At 40.3% G+C, this 22,511-nt stretch overlaps 2 protein-coding genes across 4 annotated transcripts in view; both read right to left on the bottom strand.

Moving 5' to 3' along the window:
* Positions 1-940: 940 nt before the first annotated feature.
* On the bottom strand, positions 941-9,591 carry pros1 (protein S). 2 transcript variants are annotated; one of them, XM_055044976.1, is made up of 14 exons: positions 9,432-9,591; positions 8,725-8,882; positions 7,809-7,833; positions 7,635-7,718; positions 7,431-7,553; positions 7,160-7,285; positions 6,299-6,427; positions 5,837-6,077; positions 4,719-4,905; positions 4,381-4,545; positions 4,111-4,279; positions 3,483-3,619; positions 3,168-3,396; positions 941-1,716 (listed from the first exon to the last, which is right to left on the bottom strand). In XM_055044976.1, exons 1-14 carry the CDS (start codon positions 9,508-9,510, stop codon positions 1,538-1,540), a joined length of 2,031 nt encoding a protein of 676 aa, XP_054900951.1. In that variant the 5' UTR covers positions 9,511-9,591; the 3' UTR covers positions 941-1,537. The 2 variants fall into 2 exon arrangements, with proteins under 2 accessions (XP_054900951.1, XP_054900952.1); XM_055044977.1 differs by lacking the exons at positions 941-1,716; positions 3,168-3,396 and having other exon boundaries at positions 3,513-3,619; positions 4,107-4,279.
* A 955-nt stretch (positions 9,592-10,546) lies between these two features.
* The window catches only part of rasa3 (RAS p21 protein activator 3), a 40,313-nt gene continuing 28,348 nt past the window's right edge, over positions 10,547-22,511 (bottom strand). Inside the window, exons 10-25 of one of the 2 annotated variants that reach the window (XM_055045074.1) lie at positions 21,470-21,626; positions 21,223-21,371; positions 20,756-20,870; positions 20,101-20,175; positions 19,891-20,014; positions 19,247-19,353; positions 18,942-19,019; positions 18,751-18,828; positions 18,137-18,210; positions 17,744-17,803; positions 16,085-16,191; positions 15,454-15,536; positions 15,152-15,360; positions 14,956-15,059; positions 14,682-14,865; positions 10,547-13,850 (exon numbers count right to left, since the gene is read on the bottom strand). In XM_055045074.1, coding sequence (XP_054901049.1) covers positions 13,775-13,850; positions 14,682-14,865; positions 14,956-15,059; positions 15,152-15,360; positions 15,454-15,536; positions 16,085-16,191; positions 17,744-17,803; positions 18,137-18,210; positions 18,751-18,828; positions 18,942-19,019; positions 19,247-19,353; positions 19,891-20,014; positions 20,101-20,175; positions 20,756-20,870; positions 21,223-21,371; positions 21,470-21,626 — 1,780 coding nt within the window. In that variant the 3' untranslated portion in view covers positions 10,547-13,774. The remainder of the gene's footprint in view (positions 13,851-14,681; positions 14,866-14,955; positions 15,060-15,151; positions 15,361-15,453; positions 15,537-16,084; positions 16,192-17,743; positions 17,804-18,136; positions 18,211-18,750; positions 18,829-18,941; positions 19,020-19,246; positions 19,354-19,890; positions 20,015-20,100; positions 20,176-20,755; positions 20,871-21,222; positions 21,372-21,469; positions 21,627-22,511) is intronic. The other variant, XM_055045075.1, reaches the window with a different exon arrangement.

The raw sequence follows: 22,511 nt of genomic DNA, 5'->3' as shown, positions 1-22,511 counted from the left end.
TTTTCTTAATGGCGGTTCAAAATTGTATTTTTACTTTCATATAAGTGCTGCCATTTCTGGTCCAGTGACGCAGTGGAAATACTGTTGCGTAACTCAGAAAGCCTCACTCTTGCCAAATCTTTTTCCCGAGAAATCATTTTTAGTTTGTCTCCTTTACTGTAAATTAGATGCAAAACAGTTTCAATTTCATATTCCAGATACTGTACACAACTATCATCCCTTTTTTCAGTTACATCTTTTTAGTTTTCATTTCTGCTCCCATGATTTTTTGGTATTGAAACACTGTCAAAAGGTTTCCGTACCCATCTACCAGGCGAACACAGTTCTAGTGAGAATTTTGAATAAGATTTGTGCTCTAATTCAGATTGAACCTAACTTTTAAGCTATAGCTTGAAAAGTTTTCAGCATTTTAGTGAAATAGAAATAAAACGTCCATAAAGGTTTTTCAATTTGACTTTTTCTTTTCAAGTGTGTACTAAAAACAGAGAATGTTTTCAGTACACACTTGACTCTATAAAGGGGAATATTTCACTTTGGTTTGATGTATTTTTTATATGTCAAATTGATAAACAGAATTAGTGTTATTTTGGCACAAAAAATTGGGGAAAAAAACAGATTTGTTGAATATGGAGCCAGACCTGAGCAATGCAAGCTAATCTGCAACATAGGTTCTATAAATCAGCCAAATTTCCTCAGAATCTACAGAATAAATTTCAAAACTTAGTCACCTATGAAAAAAGTGCTTACTATTAAATGAGCAAATTTCTACTGTTTGCATCTGTGCTGCTGTCACATTTCATGCACATGACAGCATCATTTTAATCAGTCAATACCTGATCCTATTCTGTTTAATTGATCTCTCCTACCTGAATCTATTGAGTTTGAATTTTAACTCGGTATTATTTGAGGCAAGAGGACAGAATTAATAAAATCTAAGAACCATTGCTTCAATTCAGTTTTTATTAAAATAAACATTGAAAAAAAAAATACACCAGAAAGAACTACACGCGGTTTGTCTTTTATATACATTTTGAATTGTGCAGCCATAATATTATCAACCAAGCTGGAGACCCAAAGTTTTGATGTGTGACCCAGATCAGCATTGTAGATTCAAAGACACATGAGTCGGAGGCCTCCAGGTTCTGCCTCTTTTTCTGAGACAGGCACAGATAGGAACGTGACTATCAGAGCCTGGCCAACAGTGACCATTTGTTTATTTATCTACACAAAGGCAACCGTATGTTGCTCAATACAAACTGCTACTGCAGAATGCAACTCTTTCTGTCAAAATATCTTGAAAAATTGTACATTTATTGCAACAAACTGCTACAACCATAATGTCCAGCTTTTGCTGAAGCTAAAACCAAAAACAAAAAAAAATCCGGAATAAAAAGGGTGAACAAAGTTGCACAGCATGAATGAAGGACAGCACTTAAAACCCCATTATCTACCTGCCATATCCCCAGAGGTGTCCCATGTGGGGTGTTGGCTAATTTGAGGAGGGTTTTTTTAATGGTTTGCCAATTAAGGTCACTTCCTATGCAGGGGGATGTACATCAGGGTGTCCTGGGTCACTGACAGGAGGACAGGAATGAGACTTTATGCTGTTGTGTTTACTCAGGGCTTCGTCAAAGTCCAGCTGTTTGCCATTTATGCTGATGTCCATACAGCCGTGGTAAAAGGCTGACACAGGGGTGGCAGGCAAAGGGACGTCAGCTTAAAGAAAGAGAGTTGGAAAAAAAATTCCTCATGAATGGACATACACATCAGTGAAGTCTTTAAAGTTACTGCGCTTTTTGTAAAATTATTTAACTTGTCTTTATGTATAAAACAAAAAGTCCACAATTGACTTATAATTTTCCCTCCCTGTCCGACGACTAAACATTGGAATGGGAGGGTTTCCTGTTTTAGAATAACCAAAATTGTATTTGTGTAGCATTTTCAAAAACAACAAAAAAATTTGAGAAGTCTTTATCAACTCTTTACTGAAACCTTTCATCTACATAACTTGGATCAAACAACCTTTGCATTTCCTCTTTAACCTTCTCATCTTGCTTTTTGAGCTTCTTCCTCAACAATTGACCTTTCAGCTCATTTCAGTTCCTGACTTTCTTCACTGTGGATAATGGCATTCTCTTACTGGCTTCAGTAACCCTCATGGCACCTTTTGGTTTTGTTCTGGGACACATTTGCAAATCTTCCTCCAGAACAGTGTGAAGGCTAGACATTCTCGTGGTGTGTATACCTTCGTATGAATATATCACTTTTAGGAATTTTAAGTTGTGCACAAGAATTCAAACGCATGTTGAGGTCCACAGTCCTCTTCCTGATATTTCTGCTGGTGTATTTTCTTTCCTCTAACTCACCATTCCGGCATTAAGCAGATAGGAATAAGTTTGGTAACTAACCAACCAAAAACAGCAAACATTTGTTTTGAATTAATGTCAGAAAAACAAGTTACATGCATAAAACACGTCACATGTGTTTTGTTTTTGTTGTTGTAAAATGTTATTTAATCAGGATAAAGTCTACATTTCCCAAAATAAGCTTCCCTCCTTATATGCTCCTTTCTGTGACATCACATGAAGTAAATGACAACTAATCTTTTCAATATGTCAACTTGAATACCTTTTGTTCTTTCTTGTTTTTGTTTTTTTTGAATATATTTTGTTCTTTCTTCTTGTTTTTAATTAAATTCTTATAGTGTGTATAGTATTTACACTAATGTTTGATAAGTAGCTAAATTTTTATTCCTCTTGTGACACAAAAATTAGAATTGGCAGTGTATTTATTTATTTATTTTTTGCTTCAATGCACTTCAGAAAAATGCAGTAAAATCCTGCAGTGGGAATCCATTCTTCATTACCCAGCCGTGTTTTTACTACCAGTGAACATTCGCTAGTGAAAAATGCATCACTTGACAGAAGCTCAAACAACTGGTTGTGTTGATTAAAGCAAAAAAAAAAAAAAAATTGTATACTCTACTAAGTGTTGCCACCCTAAAGTATCTGTTTTCTCTTGGCAGTGCAACAGCCCCACCCTGAGGTTGAAATGTGTAAGCTTTAGCAGATGCACCACATTCCTAACTTACATTTCCTCCTTAAGATTCAGGTCTGGGCTTCTATTAGACATAAACATGGCATCTTACCCTTTGTTCTTTAACTTACATGGTATCCCGCCAATGTATGTGCTTATAGGGTTCTGCATGGTGGTGTTGAGCTGCTCCAGGGCCTTCTGCAGGGTTTCAGACTTTACGTAGCCAACAGTGGAGGAGTTTGCAGAGATCTGGATTTCTGTCGGAGTCACGTTCAGCTGCACCGTCAACCGATCAGGGTAACACAACATAAGCGATTCCAGCGTGGCCACAGAGACGCCGTCCAGGAACACTTGCAGGTTCTGGAGAGCAAATGCACTTAAAGTTACAAAAGTTTGATCTAATGTGAACATGAGTTTATGTCCAATATCAGTATCAATTAACTCACTGCGTCTTCTTCGTCCTTTGTTACCACAGCAACCGACAGGGGGACTGTGTTGTTGTAGACAAGAGCAAGGAGGACACCTGTGCTCCTTGATGGACGGATGTTCATTGTTATATCCACCTTCCAGCTACTAGAATCACCTATTTATGCAAAAAATAAAAATAAAAAAAATACATCACTACTGTTCAGATTAAACAGGAAGATTCAGCTACCTTCAAATTTATACTTAAATTCATAAGCTCCAATTATAATACATGTTCAATTAGTGGTAAAGAATCTGATGTTTGTTGGAAATCAGTGAAATCGGTGTTCTTTGTCAACATGAAGCTAAGTTTTAGAACTATGGAACCAAGTACTAAGCCATTTGGAAAGCGGCACTCTGCAGAGTTCAAGTATTTACCTTGGGCCGAAGTTCACCTCTGATTTCCATTTGAGTCTGTGCCAGGTTTACACTGAAGCCTGAGGGTTTTCTTTTTCCAAGCAGAAATTGATTCAAATATATTGTTTCTCTTTATACTGTATTATTGCTTTCTTAAAACTAAGAGAGCATATTCAACTCTACTGTCAGTCCTGCTGCAGCGCCTCAAAGCTTTCCCACAGGGATTAAGAAAGCATGACTTAACTTACTCACTGTAGTCTATGTTGAAGTGTGCCAGTCCGCCCCCTGAGAAAAAAGACCCTCTTTCCACGTAGATGAAGCAGTGTTTGCTCTCCTTCTCCTGAATGACCTCTTTGACTCCGGAGGCCCCCTGGTTCATTAGGTTCCAGCCACGGATGCAGCCATCGAGTCGGGGATTGATCTGATAGAAGAGCAGAGAGCAGTTTGGATTTTATCTGTCAAACACTTCCATTTAGCCCCGTCTGTGATAGTTATTTCTCTGCTGTGACTGGGCCATCTTACAGGCTTCATGACGTTGTCTGTGCGGTTGGGCAGTCCAGCGATGTACACCTTGGTCTCCAGTTTGCCGTTGACTGAAGTGAAGAGATTCTCGGGGCTATTGATGCTCATCACTGCCTCCTTACTGATCTTCACGCTGATGCTGCTTTCCAGCTCGTCCACCGAGATCTGTGTACCACACACACAATATCACACTGCTGACGCCTTACAGCTTTCAGAGCAGAACCTCTGTAATCAGTTCAGTTTATCGATCAAGACATCAGCAATCTCTCCGTCAGCTAGAAGGAAGGAACCTGCTTTTTCTGTGTACAGCAATTCACTGAAGTGTCGCACTACCTTACCACATGCCACTGTCCGTCATTGATGGCTTTTCCTCCACTTGTAACCTTGTAGGTGTGCTGGTTTTTAAACTGGACTTCAATCTGGCCACCTCTTAGTCCCAACATGAACCACGAGTCCGGGGCAGACTCGGCATACAGAACAACTCCCTCTGGGTCAAAGGTTCGGAAGTCAAACTCGGCCGCGAATCTGTCAGGACGAAGACACAGAAAGATGAAGTGAACTTCTGTGCAATCATGACTATCATGTAGTCATGTTAACAGTATCTTCAGCATATCTTATTATGCTACAGAGACTTCAGTGTAATTCACATCAAGAAAAAAAAAAGAAGCACACTGTTTTTATCCCGGTGTTTGAGATGGATGAAGTATTTGAATAACTGGCTATTGCACCATCATTGATTGCTCAGTACTTCTCAACTAACAAATCAGGGCCCTAAAAGACATTCGCTAAGGCTGGGAGAGTACTCAGGAATAGCCTAATGTATGAAACCCATTTGAGTTGACAAAACGCAGATCATGTGGGCAAAACCAGTGGGACATCCTTTGTAGGTTTTATGTCTAAAAGGTGTTTATTATGGTTTTTGTTAGAATATAATGTCAACTGACAAAACGAAGCAACATATTCTGAAAATCTAACACACCAATAATTCATGTGGACCATCCCATCTGGGCTTAAATTTTCAGACAATTTTATTTTTATAAAAGTCCAATATGTAAATGATCATTGTTGTCCTCCTTGTCAATGTGGTATAAAACCAATAAAACCAAAAGTGCTGCTAAATCACAAATTCCACCAACAAGACAATACAAAAAAAAATAATAATAAAGAATTGAATCATCAAGAAACCAAATTTAACCAGTCATGTATTCAAATCATTAAAGTGCTAAGACAGTTACAATAATAAAATCCAATATTCCCTAAAACAAACCAAGATATACAGGTGAAAAAAAGGAACAGAAAACTATATCAAAACCCAAAGGTGATGGAACTTTTTGCTAGGGAGCAAGGGAATTTTGTTTCTTGTGTAGAATACATCCGCAGTCTCAAAAATGTTCAGTAATTGAAAAAAGACTGAAGCATAGTTACACTCATCAGCACATGCTTGTTAAACACCTACTTTGTGTTTTCAGGAAGGCGAAAGCGCAGGTAGATGACTGGAAAGCCAGCAAACTGCTCCCCCAGGTAAAGCATCTCAGGGTGTTTAAAGTCCTTCAGGTCCACGCAAACGGGGATTCTCTCGCAGTATCGCTTGTCTGCCGCCAGCTGTAACCCCCGACGGCCGTCGCAGTGGCACGCGTAGCTTCCCACCGTGTTTTGACACGTCCCGTCACACGAATGTGTCTCGCACTCATCCACGTCTGCAGCAATGAGAGGAAAATTTTAAAAGACATTCGGATAGCTTGGTGAAATACACGTGGAGATAGCCTTAGAGGTAGAATAACAATAGAAAAACAACAACTGGAACACAAAACAACAAGCAAAAAGTGAAGAAGGTTGAGAGTCACTAATGCATTCAAGACCTAAAATGACATTCTGTGCGTGTCAGGTGAGGCAGAGCCTGGAAGGGTAAAGATCTCACCATCACAGGTCCTGGAAGTGAAGTTGTATTTAAATCCGAGGGGACACTGACACTCATACATGCCCGGTGTGTTGACACATTTAGCTGGTTGTTCACAAATACTGGGGAACAACAGGCACTCATTGATATCTGGAAAGAAATACAATAACAGTCTTGTTAGACATCAATATATAAACTGCTTAAGGAATATTTATAGGGTTTGCAAGACGAATCAAATGTATATCATTTCTGGTAAAAAAAAAAAAAAAAGGAAGGAAAAAAAAGCATCTTATTTGGGAATTTATGTGACACCTTAAACTGTCATGAGAATTAGATTAGAATCGGTTCATAGGAACAGTGGATAACAGCAGAAACTCCACATGACGCTCACATGCACACTATGGAACAGCAGAGCGGCTTACTCGCTTCCTGTAGCCCATCAAATGAAAACAGAAAGCCAAATCGTCAGGCCGCCTGAGTTAATGTTTGTGAAGACTTTGTACTGGACACCGCTCAAAGATAAACAGTGAGCTCCCCACACAGAACAAAACAGGAAATGTCCAGGAGACCAAATATGGGACAGTGGACATCTTAAAACCGTATGCTATTTCAAATAGCCTGGAGCTATTGGGCTGTTTTGGTGTTTTCAGCGGAATGATGTGCTCCCTGAGGGCAACAGCTGGGGGAGCAGAATTTGTGATTTAAGGCATGAAGGGTTCAACTATCCACATGAATAAATAGCAAGAAAAGTATCAGAATGAAAAACAAACTGTCTGTGTGCTCAGCTGTTGAGTTGAAGGTTTTTTTGACCGTGAAGTTGTAAAAACCTGCCAGAAATCATAAAAAAAAACAAAAAACATACCAAAAAAAAACAGATCTTACCAACACAGTTGATCTTGTCATTGATGGTGAAGCCTTCATCACACAAGCAGTGAAAACTCCCTGGTATGTTGTGGCATTTTTGGTTGCATCCTGCTGGAAACTCAGGATCTGAGCACTCGTCAATATCTGCAGGAACCAACAGCCAAGACCAAGCAATGTCTAGTCACTAAAGGGCTTAAAATTATTCTCAGTCAAAGTTTAAAAGCGCCATTAAAGTAAACACTCGTGCTTAAAAATCCAACAAAAGACGAGCCGACGAATGATAACTGACCATCCTCACAGCGCCTCCCCTTCCAGCCCGGCTTGCACACACACGTGAAGGAGGCCTGACCGTCGACGCAGCGCTCCGAGCCCTCCTTGTAGCACGGGTATGGTTTGCACTGGTTACTGAGCTCTGGTTAAGGACACACCGACCCACAGGGCATGACGCTGGCAGCAAGTCACAGCAAAAGCAGACCCTGTGTTAAAATCTCACCCGTTACGCAGGTTCGAAGGTCAGGCGGGATATTTGACTGCGAGTTGTGGTTGTTGATGCCGACGCGGTGGGAGCCCAAGCACACTGCAGAAAGAAGAAAATGAGTCACGGGTACGAAAGCACGAGATGCTGAAAACAGCAAAAAATAATTAAAAGTGAAAATAGTAAACTCACAGACATATTTGGGGTAGAAGTATTCCTGCAAAACAAATGTGACAAATGTTAGATGTTTCATACCAGTTTTTCTGAAGAATTAATTATTTAAATCACCAGTGCTACAATTATTGGGATCTGTAGCATTTGTCCAAAGTTAAAGTATCTGAATCAGTGTCTGAGTTTTTATTGACATTTCTTTTAGGTTGATCAGGCTTTCGGTGAACCTTTAATTAACAATCCACTTTTAAATGGTGTTTATCCCTCCAATAGGCAACAGGAGCAGGATGGAACAGGAGGTAAAATAAAAGTCTTTGTTAAAGGGCTGTAGGTAAAGAGGGACATCTTTACCATCACCAAGTCTCCAAAACATAATATTAGATAATAATAAGATAATATTTACAACGACAAACCCTCCAGGAGCGTCTGAAGACAGAAAAATAATTTAAGTTCTATTGCATGGTGGAGGGACTGTAATGCTGTGGGCTGCTTTCTATTCCAAAGGCCTGCGGATCCTTTTTAGTTCACAGGGCTTCATGGACTCTTGGATTTTAGTAAATAAACGTGGCACGAGTTAAAGTATGAACAATCAGGAGTTGACCCACTTTTTATTCATCTGGTATTTGTGTTGCTTTTCTTTTGATGATTTAAACAAACGACCTAAAACACAGTTGAAGATGTGGACTTAAGCTTCTCTCAAAGTTTTCTAAAATTTTCACGCATGATCTGCAAATTCAACCTCTAGTGAAGCTGGAGGCTTTTTGCCGTACACTTCTTCCATCTTCGCTGCTTGCGTGTTCTTCCAGTGCTCGCTCATATTACGTTTCATTCCCGTTCCTGATTTTCCTCTCCTTTATTTTCTGCTGAAGCTGGCTTCAAAATCTGACATATCCTGCAAATGCAGCAGCATCTGATCTAACCCCCGGGGGACCCCTACCGTCTCCGGGTGGTTCTCGAAGATCTCCCTCGCCTCCTCCTTGTTGCACACCTCCTCGATGCACTCCCTCTCCAGGTTGCCCTTCTTGCTCTCCTCGAACAGAGAGTTGGCCCTCCGCTGCCTGCTCAGGAACTGGGAAGCTGTATTCTGGTTCAGGACTAACACAGACAGCCTGGTTCAGAAACAAGCTCCAAAACACCCACAGCTTCTTTGTGTAAAGACAACAGGAGATTTGCTGATTTGTAGGTTCCTTTAGTGATTAATGCAATATAGAAATACAACAGAGCCTGACTGATCCCCGCAGGAATGCAGCTGAGAAGACTCTTCCCTCATGACAGCTGGCCCATATGTTTCTGGACTAACCTAATTGTTTTTCTATGATTTGGCAATGAAGAGTTCATTGCGAAACCGTTATTTCCCAGAAATAGCCCCCCTAGTTGTTGTAAGCCGCTCATGTTGTCCAGGCTTTTTGTTTCACGGTGCATGAGAGTCATGACCCTCCCTCTGATTGTCTTTGTTTGTTTGTTTTTTTCATATATATGTAAAAGACCTGCAAACTTCCCAGCTGGTTTCATGCAGACTGGAAGCTCAATCTTGGGGGGCCACGGTTTGAGTCTCAATGCGCCCTGACGAGCCTGCCCCGTTAATGTCAGCAAAAAAAAAAAAAAGAACAGAAAAACCCCGCAAAAGGCAGCGATCGTACTTACATCGATAAGCATCGGCGAGCGCCACGAGTAATGCGAGACAAGCCAAGGGTTTCCCAAGAGCCCGCTTCAGCCTCCACATAGTCGAGCCGTTCTTGCAGCTACAGGCCACGGTTTGGCTGAGACGCACCGAGAGCAGGTCGCTGAGGAGGAGGAGGAGGAGGGGGAGCCGAGGGGGCAAACTTTATTTTTCCCGAAAGTGTTTTTGTGAACGAAAAAAAAAAAAAAAAAAAAGGAGAGGGAGGGAGGAAGGCAGCGCTGCTGACACGCTATTGACGCTCTCTGGCTTTTGTTTACTCAACGTGGCTGAACTCAGGCGGAAAGTAGCTGAACACAATGCGGGACACAATGCGGGACAGGGGTCCCACAGCCCACTGAGAACTCAACCGATACGCAATATTGCATATTTTAAGAGTCTTTAAAAATATATATTAATGTCCAAGTTAAACAAGGATGAAATCGATTTATCTCCTGAATCAACGGGTGTCCAAGGGGCGGCTCGTGGGCCATTTTACGGCCATCTAAAGGAGTTTGGACGGCCCCCAGAGTTCAGATCTGGAATGGAGCAAATATGGCCAGCACAGGTGGTTGATGCGGGTGGATATTTTTTTTTCCATCTTTTAGAGAACGTTTTTCACAGATAGGTAACATCTTGGGGGGAAAAAAACAACCCGAATGTGCAAAAAACATATTTGCATTAAGAAAGTTTTTGCATTCATCTTAATTTTGGACCAACTAGAACCACAAACGTGGAGCTAATTTTTTCTCAAAAGTAAATCTTAGTTCATCAATAAGAAAATCTATTGACAAAAGGCTAAAACTGTGGGCCTCTCTTAAGACCTTTTGCATAATTTACAGATCTGTTTTTTAAATAAAAACTCCCCTGTTTTGTTGATCGCAGTAAAACTGACATATTTTCAGTTCATTATTCCCCAGATACAGAAAAATATAGAAAAAATTAAGAAAAAAGGTATTGGTGGCATAACTGTGAAACATAGCTTGTCACAATTAACACTTTGCTTGGCTTAAATATCTCTATAACCTTGTTTCCAATAAAAAAAACAAACAAAACTAACACCTCTTGAGGGACTTTAAGAACAAATGACACATACACCAGATTTACATTAATATTGTATTCATTTAGTTATTCAGGAAAAAAACAAAACAAAAAAAAAACACATCACATTTGCACCGTTCATTCAGCTGTTCTATGTACACATTTTAACACACTTATTTTAATACTTTTAAAATATTTGTACAAAATACACTGTTCTCCCTTTATACCATCTCTCTGCTTTTAGAGGCATTTTCCTGCAAAAGGTCAGCAGACGTGAACTGTTGATTTGTGGCGTTATTGCATATTGTCTTTATTGCATAATTCAGTCCCTCTTTAATTGGGGGCTTTTGGGATGGAGGAGGTGCTTTTACCTTAACTGCCATCGCTGCACCACCTCAGGAGACTCTTTTTCTGGAAAATCATAATAAATATCAGTCTCATACGCCTGAGGAAAATTAGCAACTTAAGAGAGAGAGAGAAAAAAAAAGTGTTCAGAAGTCAAAGCAACACTGTTTTCTTAATAATTCACAAATGATAATTTACTAGGAAAGAATTTCTTTCTTTTTCTAAAGAGGAATAAAGGATATTTATAAGGGGAGCAATAAATCAGGCCAAAGTGGGGAAACGGTGTCCTTAGCATGACAGTGGGCAGTGGTTGTTTTCAATACATGGCCTGAAAAGTTTAAATTAATTGTCGATAAAATCCATCATCAAAACACCACAACAATACACACACACAAACACACACGCACACACTTACTCCAGTCATTCGGTTCAAGGTTTGCGTATGACAAGATAGAAAACAAGAAGCTTCGATAAAATTCACCACAGTCATCAAAGACGAGAAGAATGTTGTTTGAATAAGCGCTCAGCTTCTTTTGAAAACAGTTCAGACTGAGTTAGACAAAAAATACATCTCTAAATAGTTTTTTTTTTTTTTTCGATTGCTTTTTAAAAAGTTGATTTTAGAAAAATCATGACTGGCACTGGTCGGGATCCTGTTTTCACAGGAACACCTGTGAGGCTAAATAGACATTGAGCTGAGTTTTAGAAAATACAAAACTTGCTTCTTCTTTTGTTTTCCAGAGTCCATCGGGGCTACAGCTACACTTCACATGCACTGGTTTGCAGAGCTTAAGTCAGAGCGGCTGCCTTTGGAAAGAGTGAAGGGACAAAAGGAACCAAGCAAGAACAATAAACCCTGTACCTTCAACGGATTCTGAGCCGGCGTCCGGTAAGATTCACAGCGGACAGCTTCTCAGAGGAATGCACAAAAATAAGATACTTCACAACACGAAGAGGGGAAGAGGAGGTGAGTTCTCCAAGAGAACCCATCGGACACAAGGACTGCACCTTTATGGCAACGCAAGTCAGCTCCACACAAGCCATGTCAAAAATACAGCTTGTGTTACATTAAATGGAATAGTAGGAAGGAAAAGAAATCTTTGCAATGGTTTTTTTTCTAACACTCTGCATATCAATGAAATACGTAAAGTGACTTTAGCCACCTACACAGAGTTTTAAAAAAATCTTCAAAAACTTGAAATTTTAGCTTGTAAAATTTTGTTTCTCAGTTTTGGTATTAAACAACAGCTACTTTAGTGTGAAAGCGGCATTTCAAAGTTAATAAAAATAAATAAATAAATGTTTATGTGCCTAAGAAGTCGGGACTCCAGATCCACAGGTGCTTAAAAGCTTCCAGGGACTGATTTATTTAATATTCACCGATGTGCCTTCATGTCTTTTACTTCCTGTTGAAGCGCCTCTAATACAGCTGCGTTCGTAGATTAAAAACAAACCGCTATTTTGCCAAATTTGTATTCGGCTTTTACCAATTTTTTTTTCCATTTATTTATAATTGGATTTTTAAAGAATTTATATAACACTATTTCCACTATTTCTGTTTCTAATCCCTGTTTAGGCTACTTGAAATATGAGCGCTAATACTCCCCGACTGGACCAAAATGACCCAAAGAGTCCTCCAGCTGGTAGATAACCACATTTCCTCACAGTGGATTACACAACAGAAACTGATTTTGTATGACATTTTTTTTTTAAAACAAGTACAAAATAATCAAAAGGTAGATGGGAAGAGTGTCTCCTATTTTTCTCTGAGTTGTCCACAAAACGGTGTGGTGAAATAACCAGAACTCTACTGAGAATGGCTCGAAATGGCTCTAAACTGGCAAGAAGTTGCATTATGACATGAGAGCCAAACTCTAAAATAAATTGGTTTGTTATCTGACGTGTCACCAATTCAACCAACACTACAGGCTCCAGACCAACTTTGTTGGAGTCGAGAGGACCTGGGACTTTGTGGATGCAGTCAAATCATGTTAGAGCACACAAAGACTCTGTGTAAGCAGCTAATGACACCTGCAATCTTCTCTTTCTATCCTCTACACAGATCACAAATGTATGTGAGAAACTAAGCCAGGCTTACCGAGCTGATGATAACAGTGAAAAAGAAACATTAAATTGTGCGCGGAGTGAGAATTTACAGCTAACATTGAGCTACTTTCAGATTTCCTTGGTCCCAGTGATCCCTTCTTTTGTCCCCTTGACACTTGCAGCCGCACGAGAGGGGAACTGGGACAAGACAGAATAATAATAAAAAAAAAAACACTCACACACGCACACGCACACAAGTGCATAGGAACAAAGTCCTTTCTTCCTTCTTAAGTTTGGTCTGTCGGAGGCAAAATGCAGTAAAACATTTCACCAATCATTAAGAAAAAAAATACACTTAAGTAGACAACAGAAGATGTTCAAAGTGTGCTGTGAGGCTTGTTCATCCAAGGATCTGGAGGCAATTAAAGTGCGTGTTGGTCACCATGAAAAGTGTCCAGTGAAAAAGCTTAGTTTATTCTCTCGCAGAAGGGACATCAGGGCTGTCCCTTCGTGGTGTGAATAGCTCAGCTTTTACGTCCCTTCTTTCTTCGCACCGATCTGACGTTTGTTTCTCCAATTTTTGTGGAATACGTTCAGAGACGCTGCTGTGTGGTCCAACCGACACAACACAGCTCTTAAAGTCTGGCATCGGGTTTCCTTAACAACTGAACAAATCAGTAAATCAGGGGATCCCTGTTGCCAAACCAGCTCATGAGTTACCTCAGAAAATTATTTGGCTTGGACGCTGTTCTTTTTCATCTTATCTAGAAAAAGAAAAAGACAGATTTACGACTCAACAGAACACGCTGGGCTGCTTCAGAGTCTGGCTTTCTTGCAGTAAAGAAACAAAATATGCTGGTTCTGGGCAGAAGAGAGAGAAAGATATGCAGGGCTGCTGCTAGATAGAGTAGGTGGTGTTCTCAGACTGCTGGCGAATGTAGCACTGAAAGCTCTTGTCTCCGATCGGATGCTCCCTGAGAGGACACACACAAAAAAAGCTGGTGTGAGGTTTCAGGTGGAGATGTCGGAGGTCAAAACATGCACAAAAGTCTGACGTTATCCACAACCGACGTGACTTCATTCTCAGAGATTTAAGTTCACCAGAATTTAGTTGTGCGATTCTACCACTCGCTGGCCAACAACGGCAGCTACTCTAATGACCTGGAGACTCATTTTAATTTTGTGGCACATCAAGATGACGAATGTCTTCAAAGGCAGAAAGTAAAACTTCCTATTAACAAGCTGTTAAAATATGCATTTGATGAGAACCTCTTGAACATAGATATTACACAACTTTTCATATGGATGTAATTTGGCTGAATACAGGTAAAACTTCAGTGGTTTGATTAATAAAATTATATTCTATTCTCTTCTAAGGCTCTAAGGAACCACATAAAAACTTACGGCTGTAAATTTCCTGCATGGTCTTTTTTGACACCCAAAACCCCCCAAAACAATTAGTACATAAGTTCTAACTAAAATTGTGATGGAAATTTTGAGAAACCCTAAGACTCCATTCTTTGTTTTGAATTTTTTTAACCTCCCTTGACGTTTCCCTTTTTATGTATCGAGGCGAGATTAACCTGGATCCTCATACAGCAGTTTTAGCTGCTTATAATCGTTACTCTGGTGGCAAGTTTAGGTGAGTTGCTACCTTCCTGCAGCCACTTGTTAAGATCTTTAGTATTCTACTGGTTGGTTTATTTTAAAGATGTCTACATAGCTTTACCAGAAGGGGTAGTGAATGTGAAGGGCACTTTACATGTGACTTTACATTGTAAATGTATCATATCAGAAGCACTTACTGGCTGCCTATCTTTGTCTTCTTGAACTTGTCCCGTTTGTACTTGGTGTGCTGCTGCTCCAACGTCTGCACAGCCGAAATGATCTGCTTCAGGGTTTTGTACGTCTCCTGGGGGTCGTCGATGACAAAGGTAGAATACTCCTCTTGTTCGGGCCCGTCATACACGGACTTACTTCCACAGGCCTCTGCATGGGAAGTATGCAGAAAAGAGGAGATGAAGTGAAAACACACACACGTAGAAAACAGTGCGTGAGGCAGAGTCGCCGGTGTCTGACCTTGCATTTTGATCAGTTTGGTCATGTACGTGCCGAAGAGGGAGTAAATCCTCTCAGTCTCTCTGTCTCCGTCCACGTCAAGCTGGATGTTTGCAGGTAAGCCGCTGAAATTAGGTGAACACATGCATACGATGAGAGGAAGAGGTGGAAAGTAAGTAGAAGCTGATTGTGGACATGCTTTGAAGGCTCCGTGTACCCAGTGCAGGGCGTACACCCCGGCGCTGTGTCTGCGGACAGCTTGCAGCAGAGCCAGTGGCCGTTGAGGTAGGCTGAAGGGTGGTAGGTGCTCAGGCGTTTGCGGTTGCACTGGCTGACTTTGGTCAGGATGTCTATCCAGTCTCGGGCCTCCACACAGTTGTTGGCTTGGATGTAAAGCGCTCGCTCCGGCTGAATAACCTGGAACATCTGGAGGAAGGGGCAAAAGTAGCAAGTAAGCAGAAATTTTAAGCACTTGCAGAAAATTCTTTGGAGCATTATCTCGGGAGGAGCAGTCCTCACATTTTTCATCTTGAACGACTCCTCTTCTAGCCTCTCCACAGCCAAGATGTTCTCTATTGGAATGCTGCACAGGGCGCCCTCTCCTGGAGGAAGCAGGTAGCACAATCAGACAGAAGAAACGCAAACTCATCTAAAATAAATAAAAAAAGTTTTGTAAAGAATGCAAATAATGCTGAGGAGCCAATCAAACAAATGTATAATGAATCAGTTTCCTATTTTATGTAACAATTATGGGACTTAATTGCAACTATCAGATATTTTTATGTAACCATATTTTGGATCTTGATTTTGGGATCATAATCCCAAAACACATTATTTTCCAAAACGTCTGCAAGTTGGCTTTTCAGTATCTTTGGTTTGTAGAATATTGTCTGCAAAATATCTGCAACATGTGCTAAAAATACAACTCTAAATAAAGAATTTCAGATTAGCTTCAGTCAGTAGTCAGGGTGCACAAACTTGCTGCCTGCCGAGTGACTTAAATCTGCACCACATGTGCTGCGGGATGAGTGTGCACACTCTGCACATTCCCACCCCCTCTTCTGCTGAGTCAAACAGAAGCGCCCACCAAGACGTAAACGTAGCATAACGTAGCGTAGTCGGATCTCTCCGGGGAACTCGCTGAGCCCACCTTTGGTTTTGTGATAGGTGAACTCATGGTTGGTGAGACGGAACCATCTTTTCTTGAAGTTCTTTATCCCAAACCGGTTTCTGCCCTGAGCTCTCTTTATCATAAATCTGCAGAAAAATGAGAGCGGAACAAAAACACAAAAATTAAGCTCAAGTGTTAGATTTAGCAGTTTCTTAAACAAAATGCAAATAAAGGTCTCGTCTGCGGGGCCTAAATATTGCTTCATCTATGTGTGAAAAAACCTCTAAAGAGATTTGACATAAACCTTTTGGAGGAACTTTTGACCTGATTTGAGATATTTCCGTGTTCAGAGTTCCTCATTCTTTACATATAATATTCACAGCTGAAGCAGAAGAATACCATTTTACAAATCAGTCAATAAGTCAGACAAAGCAGACAGGTCAGCTGATCAAAATCTATAGTGGTTTTCCATATTTTGTACCCGAATCAATAAAGTTTCATAAATTATACATTTTCCTTATTGGTGTAAAAATGACTTCTGTTTCATTTCCTTACTACTGAAGTAAAAATTGACTTAGAGCAATATTTCTTAGACATCTACTAATCACTCAACCAGTGGTCTAAACTGGTCATTTTAAACTCCTACATCTTTTAAGGAAACCTGCAACACACTGCTTTCATATTTTCTAACGTTTAATGCTTACATTCAGCTAAGAGGTAATTCTGCCAAAAGAAAATCAGACTTTAAAGAAAACTTGAAATTTGTATGAGCCGTAAAATCCTTGATGGGAGTCATTTTTCTCCTTTTCTGAAAAACAGCATGTAATGCAGCACTTTATATCCATAAAACTTTAATAAAGCAACTGAAAGCCCAACAGGTAAAAGTCCTCAAATAGCAAATAATAAACTGCAGTTACAAATCTCGCTTATTTTATTCATTGTGTGACATTTATTAATCAGTGTTTCACAGTTTGCACCTTTTTTAAATCAGTAACTACATGCGCACTAGTACATGCATAATCTTCCAGTTTAAAGAAGGAAACACCTACGTTGAGGGTGCTGGAGCAGCTTTTTATGAATACCCATAAGTGTCTCCAGTTTGATAGTATGCTTGTTGTTGTTGGTAAAAACATGTAAAACCACTGGGCATGACAGCATAAAGGAGAGTGAAGAGCAGGATGACTTTCTACAGGAATACAAGGAACAGAAATCTGCAGGAATGTAAACCCTAAATTTCTCACTATTTCACAGATCCTATGTAAATCCTCTGTTTTAGGCAGTGACGTGGTCACGCTGCGGATGCATAGAGTGAGGAGTTGGGGATGTGGGCAGACATCAGATCGTGGAAATGCTTGTGAGTTAACCAAGTCTGGCTGTCGTCGTCACACCAGGCATGTCAGGAGGAATGGGACGGGCCAATCTGCAGCATTAACACCGACAAGGCAAGCGGGACTAAAGGCTGACGCGTTACGTCACACAAGCACAGTGGCGTTACCGAATCGCACTCTGAACCGTCACCACATCAGGAAATCCAACAACACTTTCAATAGTTTCTTGTCTACAAAGGGATATCAAGTGTCAACAGTTTGGACATAATGATGGTGGGAGACAAATGATTTTGGGGGAAGTCACAGCGCAAACACAAGAGGCGGGGGGAGGGGTCACCAAGGCTAAGCCTTTACATGTAGAAGCTCTTACCTGCCCTTTGGGGCTTTAGGCCCCTTCCCATCAACCCTCTTTATAGTGACTTTTACACTCCTATGGCCGGGAGCAGAAAAACAAGAGGGTGGGGTTGTTGATGAGTCAGGTTCTGACCTTGTAAGTGATTACAAATCAACAGCTAGTGGAAGTGCTGATGGAAGAGGATTGCTGTTTTGCCTCAGAAGGATCTTTATGGTGCAAAATCCACTATGTCAAGGGTCATGTTTCAGAGCTAAACTCTGCTGTGCTCCATGTTTCCACTGATTTTCTCTATTGTGTCTAAAGAAACAATTTTACAACAGCTTCATGTCTTATAGTTACATCTGACATATGTATTTATAATGCTTTCATAAAAGTCACATCAAAAACAACATTAATGCGACTCCTTACCCCTCTTTGAGCATGATTGGGGTTTCGATGCTTTTCTGATCCCATTTGCCAGAAGTGGAGATCAGGTCCAGAAACTGTGAAGGTAAGTGAAGGATGCATTCGGTCAAAGTCCAGATATTCCCAACGCTCCTTTCTTATATTTTATGTCAAGATATAATATATCTTGACATAAAGATATATTATATCTTTATAATAAATATCTTTATTATATATATTAACAAATATATATAATAACTAGCATTATTTCCAAAGTTAAAATCTTTTCAGTCTTTTTTTTTTTTAGCCAACCCTTAAAGAGTAAATAGAAAACCTTACTGCGTAATTAATGGAAGATATAGTTCTATGCATGGATAAAATGTTTGGACAATATGATGAGTAACAAACTCCATAAATAAACCTCTTTTCCAAGCTCTTTTTTTTCTTGCTCCACACTTATTCAGAGAAATTTATTGCTTTTCCACCAAGAACCCCTGCTACTCCTTCACATCGTGGACATGTTTTTAAAAATGCAGATCATTTCCCATCTAACTGTTTTTCTTCTCACTCATCCCACATAAAAAGCCAGTGTCATTGAACAGTCTGCCAAGTGTCAGTGAGAAGAAGCAGACACTCACATTCTTTACAGCATCTGCATATTTCTGTTCATTGAAGTAGTCGTAAAACGCAGCCATGTAGGACTCTTTGAAATTGGCCTTGAAAAGAAAAGAAAAGGGGATAAAAAGGAGACAGGAAGTAAGAAGCTGGTATCTTTATTTTGAGCTGAATAGCTTAGAGTGTTAGACAGAACCAGGTTGATGCAACTCACAGATTTAGACTTGGCGAGACTTCCAAGAGTCTGTATTGTCTTGGAGATGAGGGTGAGGGTTCTTGAAGTGGCGGGATCCTACAGACACAAAAACACAAATGATTATTTTTCCTACCTAACTGTGAGTCAGGTAGGAAAAATACCTGACTCACAGTTCACTTAAATTGTGTCCTCAACTTGGGTCCGCAACATCAAAGAAATATGTCAAATCCTTTGCTTTTTGGCAAACACTTTCGCCGGCGCTCGCTTCAGGTGTAGATGCCAGTGTAAACAGAGCTCGTGTTGGCAGTAAATATGCTACTCACGGGGTGATGGGGCCGTAGGTGAAACAAGTTTGGTGAGAGGATGGCTGGCGCAAAGAATCGCAGGAAGATGAAGCTGCTGACGGCTGTGTATCGGACATCTTGGTCAACTGGATAGGAGAGGAAACAACAGCAAGCAGGTTTTACGCACGTTTCCGTCAGTGTCAAGAGAAGGAACGTGCTGCGAACTGTGTGATGCTTTGTTTACTGGAAACAGATCGTGTTTCTAGTGACTATGGAGCATACCGGCTACACATAAAACATTAAATTTTGCAGGTTTAGTTTATAAAAAACAAACATGAATTGTATCCTGTCTCTTTGAGAGCTTTCCTAAATTTATGACGTACTTAAGCAGCACAAACGAACTACAGTTGGAGACAGAAACAACTGTTTCTCCTGCGACTGCAGTGGCTCATGACGGCCAACAGGAGGCACCAGAGTCCAATGAAATGATTCAATAATTTTCCTGATACATCTGAGTGGTTTTGGGACAGAGAGCAAACATGAAAGTACTTCTCGTTACCCACTGCATGTACACTTAGTGTCCTTGTAAATCTTCCACTTCCTGCTATTTACTACCCTGAATTTCCCGTTGCTTATTCTCAGTTTTCCTGCATCTCTCAGAAGTCGATATGAAGTGAGTTTACCTTGAAACCTAATGGCAGCCGACTCCCTAAGGGAGAAGAAGATGTCGCACATGACGGTGGGACAGCGGACACCAGAAGTGGTGATGACATTGAAGATGCGGTCCACATACTGCCGAAGGTTTTCCTGAGGAGGAACAGTTGGGTCAGAGTGGCCGGATAACAAAGCGATGAAGTGCAGACAGACAGACTGCTTCAAATTAGAGTTCCTACTCTGTTTGTCTCCAAGTTCTCCGACTCCTTCAGCTTGACAGGGTCGATTTCGCAAGATTTGTGTTCTGCGCAAATCTGTGGGAAAGAGTATTGGTATGCTATTAAGACAGATATTCAGACATGTAAACCTGAAAAAGAAAGATGTTTTCATACCTTAAACGTCTACGCACTTTTTCACATTACAAACATAAAGGTCAGTGAATTTCTCTGGGGTTTTATACAATAGATCAGCCCTAAAGTACTGCATACCTGCGAGAAGGTGGAAACTATTCGACCATTTTTGCCTATTCTTCCTTTTAATAGTCAGCTTGGAAAGAAAGTATCCAAAACATTTTTTAAGTCTTATTATAGATCCTGCATTTAGGTCTGGACTTTGACTGGGCCACTGTAACACAGGAATATGCTTTGATCTAAACCAGGAGACCTGCTTCTCAAGGTCTCCTGGTCCTGCATGTTTTAGCCATGTTGCTGCTCCAACACAGCTGATTGAATTGTTTTAATTAGCTTCTCAGGTTCTGTACCAGTGAAACATCAAAAAAAAAAAAAAAATGCAGTGCAGCAGATTTGTGAAAAGATTTTCACTTTAAAATGTCTTTTCAATTACTTTTGGAAGAGACAGTAAAACCACAAAGAAAGGAGAAAGGCGTTTTAGTACCTCATCTATGATCGGTTTCAGTGTGACTTGCAGATAGTGCATCCCAGCCAGCTTCATGGTCTCATCGATACACTTCGAAGTCAGCGAGTTTCCCCGGAAAATGGTGTTTGGATCCCTATTCATATAAAAGAAAGGGGAAACGCTGTTTTCTTTTTTGTTTGGTTGTTTTTTTTTACAGAGTACAAAAACAAGGAGAAATAAACCATGTAGTAATTTAATATTCAAGGTAAAATCTTATTACGGTGGAAATATTTTGGCAGAAAAAAAAAAAACTTTCCCTACATACACAGAGGTGGATTTCTACCACCTCTGTGATTAAACGTGTTGACACAAAATGAATTGCAAATCCTCAACATACAACCTTGGGTTTTCTGAATAGATGCAGCGATATTTTTTGCAAGCAAATCATAAAGCTGGAGGATGATGAGTGGTATTGAGTTCCTGCTGTTTGTATTGAAATCACTCACTGTGTGCGGTTGATTTCTGCATGAGCAATGGCACTGATGAAAGGCACTATTTTGCCGTAATGAAGAAAGAGACGCACGAGCGGGATGGCGGCTTCCTGCTTCTCTCGACACACTTCCCCCAGAACGTGTGCGGTGGACGCTGACACAGGCTGGACAGAGACACGTCGCAGGGGTTCAGAAAACAAGACAGCGGGATTAAAACACAGACGGACGGGACAGAGTTGGGCGGGAGGCGGCGTTCACGTACCTCCACGTTAGCAGACTGCAGCAGCAGATCTCTGAGGGGAGTGTAGTGTTCGGAGGGGAAGACGTGGTCCTCGGTGTAAACGATGTTTAGACGCAGAGAGCCGAGGTCTTCCACTTTAACGGACTTTCCTCCGTTCTCCCTGGGTAGCAGAAAGTACCTGAAGGGCAGGAATTAAAATAAAACCCGAGTCATGACATGAAAACCACACTGATGAGTCAAAATAAAATTGTTTAAAGCTTTCTGGAGGCTTTTCCAGTCCATTTACCTGAGGACAGTTTGTACAGCTCTTTTTAGGCCACTTACTGTAAATCTGAAATGTGATAAAACCCAAGACTCAAACCAGTCTCTGTTTTAATATTTCTACACTGGATTTTAGGCTCCATTTTACAAGCTGCCTGCCTCAAAAACAGTCAGTTTTTGAGGCAGGCAGGCTCATAGGACTTTTGTTGAGCCCTTTAATCATGTTTAATGATGGCTGGTGAGCATTTGAACAAAGGAGAAATTCATTACAAGTGTTGTAGTTTTTCACTTGAAGCTCATCACACCAGATTGTTTCCTCAGTGATTTGTGGAAAAGGTCATCAACCACAGTTAGTACCAAACTGTGGTACATCCAGAGTTTTAGCGACAGATGCACATGGTTTAGACCTAAAAAATGAGCTAAAATCAAATCCAAATTTCTATCCTCTTTGTTCTGATTTTGAAATTGATCTCAAATTATTAACATTAAAAAATAAATCTGACTTTTAATGCTATTAAAAGGGACTCTGCTCCTATTATTAGTGTTGACTATAACATTTGAGGTCTTGAATGTGTTCTTTAGGACAGAACATCTTTCAGAACAATTGTCAGTTTTTGGTGTCAAGGTATACATGCAACTAAAAAAGCTAGACTGCAAAAACTTTCATCATCCCATTCTTCTAGTTTAAAGACTTAGATAAAGTCCTAGTCACCAGTGTTTTCTATGGCTGCTCTTTTATTTTAAATAAAAGCAATTAGCGAATTTTTCAATCGAGTCTTAGACATAAAACCAAATCAATAAA

Source organism: Poeciliopsis prolifica, unplaced genomic scaffold, assembly GCF_027474105.1.
Source record: "Poeciliopsis prolifica strain line A6 unplaced genomic scaffold, Auburn_PproV2 SCAFFOLD021, whole genome shotgun sequence".
Classification (NCBI taxonomy): domain Eukaryota; kingdom Metazoa; phylum Chordata; class Actinopteri; order Cyprinodontiformes; family Poeciliidae; genus Poeciliopsis; species Poeciliopsis prolifica.
This window is presented reverse-complemented; position numbering and strand designations above follow the sequence as displayed.

Coding starts and splice junctions, on each gene's coding strand:
- pros1 (XM_055044976.1), bottom strand. CDS start 9,510: ATGTGGAGGCTGAAGCGGGCTCTTGGGAAACCCTTGGCTTGTCTCGCA. Junction 7,719..7,808: donor CTTCTACCCCAAATATGTCT/GTGAGTTTACTA, acceptor TTCTTTCTGCAG/TGTGCTTGGGCTCCCACCGC. Junction 6,078..6,298: donor CACTTCCAGGACCTGTGATG/GTGAGATCTTTA, acceptor TCATTGCTGCAG/ACGTGGATGAGTGCGAGACA.